This window comes from Scylla paramamosain, chromosome 8, assembly GCF_035594125.1.
Source record: "Scylla paramamosain isolate STU-SP2022 chromosome 8, ASM3559412v1, whole genome shotgun sequence".
Taxonomy (NCBI): Eukaryota; Metazoa; Arthropoda; class Malacostraca; order Decapoda; family Portunidae; genus Scylla; species Scylla paramamosain.
The window spans coordinates 25,652,040-25,659,539 of record NC_087158.1 but is presented as its reverse complement, the minus strand read 5'-3'; the positions used below and the strand labels follow the sequence as shown (position 1 = coordinate 25,659,539).

The 7,500-nt window shown below is 53.9% G+C and overlaps 1 protein-coding gene across 9 annotated transcripts in view; it reads left to right on the top strand.

Annotated features, from left to right (window-relative positions):
* The window catches only part of LOC135103038 (ras/Rap GTPase-activating protein SynGAP-like), a 90,264-nt gene that overhangs the window by 23,857 nt on the left and 58,907 nt on the right, over positions 1 to 7,500 (top strand). For 3 of the 9 annotated variants that reach the window (XM_064008924.1, XM_064008921.1, XM_064008927.1), the window contains exon 1: positions 752 to 867. The exons of 2 other annotated variants lie outside the window; for them this stretch is intronic. Coding sequence is in view for 1 of the 7 variants with exons in the window: in XM_064008929.1 (XP_063864999.1) it covers positions 3,779 to 3,899 (121 nt within the window). In the remaining 6 variants the exon portion in view is untranslated. Of the gene's footprint in view, positions 1 to 751; positions 899 to 3,382; positions 3,900 to 7,500 lie in introns of those variants that run through there. 4 more of the 9 variants (XM_064008926.1, XM_064008923.1, XM_064008922.1 and 1 more) reach the window with 4 other exon arrangements.

Sequence of the window (7,500 nt, the reverse complement as noted above, 5' to 3'; positions counted from 1 at the left end):
GTGGTGGTTACAAAGTGGTATTAAGAGGAAGTGGCGTTAGTTAAGAGAGTGATGATGCTGATGGGGGTGGTGATGGTAGTGGAGGAGGAGGGAGGAGGGAGATAAAGGAGGTGGTGATGATGAGGTGAATGAGAGGGATGGAGGTGTGAGATGAGGGATGGCTTCTGTAACAACCCTCTCCCTCTCTCCCTCTCCCTCTCCCTGCCTCTCTCACCCCCGGATGCTCAGTGACAGCAACTCTTCGGCCTCAGGAAGCACATGGTCTTAGCATTCTTAGAACTTATTATCTAATCAAGAAGGCTGCGGCTCACCCTGACTCTTCTGTGTGTGTGTGTGTGTGTGTGTGTGTGTGTGTGGGTGTCCTCGTCCCCTTCGTCGTGTTTCAAGGTCCTTCCCTGCTCGTCCTCGTCTCCCCGTCTCTGGTCGCCTAAATTAATTATCAGCATTTTAAAGTTCTCGCGCCGCCTTTCTTCTTTCTGCCTCGTAGCATTTGAAAGTTGCAGTTGTCAAGCGTGAATTAGTGTGTGGGAGTTAGTGTTATCTCGACGGCTAGCCCTCCCTTCCACCCTCCCTCTACCCTTCCTTCCCCATCCCTCCCTCCCTCCCTGATTGCCCCTCCCACTCCGGATGGTGTAATAGCTTTAAGTCTCTCTTCCCTCCCCGCGTCTCTACCCTCCTCCCCTCTCCCTCCCTCCGGCCCAGCTGGCGGGTCACCCAGGCCAAGTGCCACATGCTATCAGGAGGGCCAGAGGACAGAGGAAGATACGCGGGCGGCAGTCTGTGTCCGGGCGGCAGTGGCGGGCGGGCGTGTCGAGCTGTGCGTCTCAAGAATCCAGCTGCTTCTGTCCTTCGGCCGTGCGTGGACAAGTTAGTGTGGACGCCGCGTGAAGGATTTAGCGTGCGTGTGCGTATGTCCGTGTGCGTTGGGGTGCGGGGTGGGAAGGATGGTTGGTAAAGAAGCGTAAAGACGTGTGGGGAAGAAAGGATCCATTCTTCTGCTTCCTGAAGGTGACAATTGGGCAAAACCGAGCGTGCTATCACACCCCCAGCAGACGTGTTCCTACCCCCGGCAGGAGCGAGAGCAGCGCCGCGACTCTCTCTTTTCACCGACAGATGAGAGCAAAACAAAATCGTAAAGGCAAACAAATTAGGCAGGAAAAAAGTGTATGTCGTTTATCCGCGTGGTCCGTGATTTACCTCTCACACTTAATCCTGATATAGTGTTTGATCTCTGCGTGTTAGAGGGTGAAGGGGGATGAAGGGAGGTGGGGACTGGATGTGGCGGGACGGGATAGGCGAGGCTAGAGGAGGGGTTGCCGGGTTAGGAGGGAAGGTGGAGAGGAAAGAGGCATAAGGGTAGGGAAGGGAGGAAGCAGGCCATTGCTGGTAATATTGTGGGAGGAGGATGCCGCCCTTGCCTGGCAACACCCAACACACACACACACACACACACACACACACACACACACACACACACACACACACACACCACATAAACACACGCTTACGTATATACACACACTCTAACACGCTGACACAGTACCCCTCACACCCTCACACAGTGCCGAGTAACCTGACCTTGCAGTATCGCGGGCCGCCCCATCGACCCAGTGAGCACCAGCCTGACGCGGCCACGGCCTCCAGCAGGCTAAGCGCGGGTAGTGACTGGCGGGGCGGCGGAACGGGACGGGACGGGACAGGACAGGAAGAGACCAGAGCAGGCGGCGAAGATCAGCTGGGAAGGGAGGGAGGGTTAGGGAAACGAGTATGAGTGGAGTGGAGTGGAGTGGAGTGGGGTGAAATGAAGTGAGGGAAGGAAGAAGTGCCGCTTGTCTCGTCAGGAAGAAAGAGAGCGAAAAAAAAAATGCGGTGTAATGAGGAATATGAGAATTACGTGAGAGCGTCTAAAGGTGTGAGGAGTGAGGAGGAGGAGGAGGAGGAGGAGGAGGGTCAACATAGGCTTACTGATTCCCATAAATAAGGTGGAGGAGAATGTTTTGCTGTATTGTAGTCAAAGTGTTGCCGCTGTAGGTTACGTGTTGCTGGAGGGGGAGGTCGTGGTGGTGATGGTGGTGGTGGTAGTGGAGGCAAAGGTTGGAGAGCAAAAGGTCATGGGGGGAGGCAGGCGGGGAGAGAGGAGAGAGAGGAAGGGAGGGAGACAGGGAGGTGGGTGGGTGCTTAAAGGAGCAAATGCAATACCTCTAAAACCTCACCACCTCACACACGATAAATCCGCGTCGCCATACTCCTTTTACTCCTCCTCCAGCTCCTCCTCCTCCTTGTCCTCCTGCTCCTCCCCCTCCCGCCTCACTAGGGACCGTCACGCCGCTTCTCACCTGGCGGGAGCTTCCTCAGGGGACAAACGAAGCCATAACAGACGCAATAACGAGGGTTTAGATAAGGCGGGACGGAGCACCGAGCAGCAGATAGCACGGCCTGACGTCACGCGGGGCTGAGGAGGGTGAGGGGGGGTGAGGACGAAGAGGAGGAGGAAGAGAGGGAAAAGGAGAAATGAGAAGGTGTTGGAAGGAAATAAAGAAAAGAAAGAAATGAGATGAAAGTTTGAGGCAGGGGAATAAGGTGAAACTAAAGGCGGGATGGGAAAATGAGAGAAGAGGAAGAACATGAAGGAGGAAGGAGTTGGTGGCGCAGTGGTGGTGGTGGTGGGGAGGGTGGGGGGGGATATATTGGGTGCGTCATCAGTGTTTTGTTGCCGCGTCTCCGGAGTGAGTGAGTGAAACCATCGTGTAAATCCGAGTTATTTTGGCGCCGCTGTGTTTTTTCATGCGTCCCGCGCACCGATTAGCGGCGCGATAACGTTTTTGATCGAGGCGAGAGAGCGGCGGGAATGAGGGACGGAAAGGGGGCAGCGTGTGTTTGCTTCCCACGTTCTCTTTCCCTTTTGTTCGCTTTTTATGAAATGTTGTTTTGGAGAATGACACGGAAAAGATGTTCTGTTTTTTTTTTTCTTCTTTGTTTCTTTCGTTCTTTGTTTCCTTACTTCTTGTTTTGTGGTTTGGTTGCGTTGTTTTGGTTGCGCCCGCTGCCGAGTGGGCGGCGAGCTGTTGTCTCCGTGAGACTCGCCGCCCTTCCTTCTTTCTGGCCCCTACAACACACACACACACACACACACACACACACACACACACACACACACACACACACACACACACACACACACACAACACACACACACACACACACACAATTTTTTTTTTTTTTTTTTTTTTTTTTTTTTTTGCATGATCATTGAGGAATATTTCAGTTGGCCAGGGGCACCACGGGAGTGCAGGGCCGCGACCCTCTTTAGTTCCATCTCTTGAAAGTTGAATGTTTGAAGAGTTGACTTCGATGGGTACCTCGTCTTTACTAATGGTGCCGTGGGCGGCGCTCCGGCCTGGCCGACGCAGGGAGGCGGGAGCCGCACCGCCTCGCCACACGGCCGGCCGCTAGGGGCAGGTGACAGTGGCTGGCGACGGGTCTTATCAGTGGGACGCTTTGACCTCAGTCTGTGCTTTTTGGTGCTGGTGAATTGTGCCTTACCCATAAGCCCCTTGCTTTGGCGTCGGCGCCGTCAGTGTGACGAGTGTGTGTGGCAGCGGCTCATGGCAGCCCGCGGGGCACGTCTCCGGCAGCCAGGCTCCCGCTGCGCCGCCGCCCAGGAGCCGGTGTGGCAGCAGCTGAGCGGCGAGTGATGGCGGCGTGTGGTGCGCGGCGGATCGAATAGTTATCTTATCGTGTTTTAGTCACCTCCCGTCGGAGGCCCACAAGTGTCATCATGGCGGAGGCACGCTCTCCCTCCCCATCCTGCGGTGGTGTCCGCGGGTGGCCTGGCAACGTGGCGTCCCTCATGTGGTCGTGTTGGTCACTGGACGACCTGGACGACCTGGATGTGGAAGGTCAGTGCTGCGGGTGGGCATGAGAGGCGCGTGGCAGGCCGCGGGGCGCCACTAGTGGGTTCCCTCAGTGTTTGGTGGCGAGGACACGAGTGTTGTGTTTGGTGTTGTCACTCTGGATGTCATAGTTGTTGTTTTGGTGTGTCGTGAGGGTGCGTGGATGTGTTGATGAGGAGGACATGACAGCAGTGGTGGTGGTGGTGGTGGTGGTGGTTATATAGTGACTTGGGCACTACAACCATCACCACTACCACCACCACCGCCATAGAGGGCACTGCCCACATCAAGTACAGTTTGCGCCCGCCATGCCGTGACCTCAAGGCCTCCGCGGCGGGCTGGCGTGTCCTCCTCAACATTTTCTCCAGCTTCCTCATCAAACAAATAAAATAAACTAACCAAATAACCTATAAATGGGCAAAAATGTAGATAGATAAACACGATAAATAAACCCAACCATAAACAAGTAGATAATAAAGCCATAGTGTAACCCTGATCCTGACCCTCCTGACCAAAGGCTAATTCCAGGTCGCGTCGTTGATTGGCGTGAATTATGGACGCTGCGGAATTATTGACGCCAAGGAACGACTGGCGAGGCTTTGTCCGCAATCCTTTTTTGCGGGTCAACCATTTGTACGCTTCTTGGTCGTGTCTCGCAAGCTCATCCAGGCCTCTCTCTCTCTCTCTCTCTCTCCTCTCTCTCTCTCTCTCTCTCTCTCTCTCTCTCTCTCTCTCTCTCTCTCTCTCTCTCTCTCTCTCTCTCTCTCTCTCTCCGTACATGCGCGCGCAGAGATCACGTCTTTAAGTAACGTATGTATGTAAGAGACGCACAACAACAATGGCGCAGCGGAACTCCGTGTTCTCGCTGCTTCGGGAAAATTATGCAACACACACACACACACACACACACACACACACACACACACACCTGTTGGGCGGTGGGCACAGTCACAGGCAGCTCGTAGGTCCCTCCCCTGTAGTCCCTGTTCACCTGGCTTGACCTTCTCGCTGCTTGGACAGGTGCGTTCATCGCGGCTCAGAGGACAATGCTCACCTGAGGCCTTTCATTAGCCTTTCTGTCTTTATAACTCAAGAGATGTTTGATTATTTACTTCACCTCCGGTGTTTTGTTCATGTAACTTCTAGATGCTGCTGTTACTTTGATGAATGCCAAGTCGTCGACAGTCTGGTTGTGAGCATCGTGTTGTGGTTGTAAGTGTTGTGAATTGCCTGAATCACGACCAGATTGTGTTGTGAATGTTGTACTTTGTTTTGGACGGCTGAAGTGCCCTCTCATCTTTCTTGTTCTCTGTTCCTCCTGTAAACACTGTATTGTCACCGTGTTGGTGTTCTGACTTATATTTGCTTTACAAACTGGCATTTATGTAAGATTTAAAAGGGAAACGGACCAGTCGCTTCCACACCAGCTCGATATCAACTTCATTGGTCTACTCTCGAGGGGGTAGAAACATTATTCAGCATAAAAAAATTACTATAGCGAGTCGCCAAGTCTCAAGGTGTGTAGCATAAACTTGAGGTCAGTGGAGACAATGTGTGTGAAAATGTTCCCCCCAAACTAAATAACACCGCCTCTGCTGCTCCATGTAATAATTTTTAATGCTGAATGTTGCTCCTGCTCCCTTTAGAATGTACTACCGAAGGTGACATCACTGTGATATCAAAACATCTGCTCCTCACAATGAAGATGCTGTTCGTATTGACACTGGCTCTTCTCTTCTTAATGAAACTGTCATTTATCTTCACATCTCAACTATTAGAGAAGAAACCGTGAAGATGAGGAAAGAAATATATTTACAGTATGCGCTGCTTTTGGGGACACCAGTGGATCTTTCAGCGCTGCACGGGAAAAGCATAACGCCCGTCACCCGTCACTTGTCATCCACACCCATCACTTACAAGCCTGCGCCCGTGACCTGAGACCAGTTATCGAGGTGCCAGGAGCCGCAGGGAGCCGGTGGGGTCAGCAGAGAACCCATCATGGCTTTTTTTTTTTTCCCGGTGGTGGTGGTGGTGGCGCTGCAGTGTTTGCCGGGAGGGAGAGGGCTGGGCAGGGGCGTCCCTTTTATTGCCTTGGCTGCATGCACGGGGCGATGACTGTTGCTTTGCTGGCAAGGGTCGCCACTCACCCTGGGTAATTTGCAGGACTCGTCAGACCCATATAACGGAGGCTCTTCTCGCAACTAATTTTTATGACCTAGTTTCTTTTTTCCGTCACTGCATCAAAGGGACCTTGCGTGCGTGCGTGCGTGTCTGTGTGTGTGTGTGTATGTGTGTGTGTGTGTGTGTGTGTGTGTGTCAGTACTGGGTAGTGAGTGCGTAGGTACTGTAGGTTGGTCGGAGTGAGTGTTGTTTTTAATCTATATTGTGTCCAGGAACAATAGGTCAAGGGTGAGACTGGACAGCAGGTGGCGAGAGGAGGTGGGAGTGTTGCGTTGCGTGCGGAGGTGGAAGTGGCGTGTGCGTGTAGGCGTGTGGGGGAAGGAGGGAAAGCGGGGGTCGTGGGAGAGCAGTTGCGTGGAGACGGGAGGGAGGGATTTGTGCAACTAGAAGATGAGAGAAATGAAGGAAGGTTGTTATAAAAGAGAGAGAGAGAGAGAGAGAGAGAGAGAGAGAGAGAGAGAGAGAGAGAGAGAGAGAGAGAGAGAGAGAGAGAGAGAGAGAGAGAGAGAGAGAGAGAGAGAAGGGAAACATGGCACCGTGTGAGGTATCCCAGCTTGGCGTACTGAAATATGTGCCAGTTGCACGCGGGGCTACTGCTGCTGCTGCTGCTGCTGCTGCCGCCGCTGTTACTGCAACCCGTCCCTCCCCCTTCCTCTCTGCCCCTTCCATCTTGCAACTCCTTCGTTATTCCTTAGCACCAGCGGGCAGGTCGGACGCCTACACTTCCCTTTCCTCATTGCATAATTTTCTAGGCCCAGCACCGCTATTTTGTCACTTTCTATCGTCAAACAGGCCGAGTGTCCGCCATCTGTGTGTGTGCCGCGTCCCTCAGGCCAGGCCGCCCCGGACTTGGGCTTCGTGTTGCTTCTCTTTCCCGCATAACGCGCCACTCAAGGTTATGCCGCCCATATGTTTAGGAGTACTTGAGGGCACAGGGTGGGCAGTGTTTTCAAAAGCCGTTTGCGAGGTGCCTAGAATATCATTGTGAAGGATCGGTGACGTCACACAGGTGTAGGGTGTCGGAGGGGTTGGCAGCTTCACCTACGGCTATTCGGCTCCCGCCCCCTCCCCCGCCCCTGCACCGCCACACTCCCGCCCAGCCGCGCCTCTCCGGTTGCCCACTGCACTTTTCGTTCACCTGATTTCCCCGGCCAGCGTGCCCTTTGTGTTCCTTTCCGCCGCTCCGGTAGGAAATAAGTGATTGCGTGCCGCACCTACGCCCTCACATGTCTGAAGCGTTCCCTGCCCCCGCCCGCAGATGTGTCTGGTGGGGCAGAGGAGGCGGCAGGGCTTTGTTTCAGAACGGGACGATCCACTCTGGCAGGCGCGAGGGTTTGTGGGCACGACTCACCTGCCCAGCCACTCCGGCAAGGTCTGGACACAACAAACGTGGTGCTTCTCTGGGCCACTCGCAGTGCACGCCAGA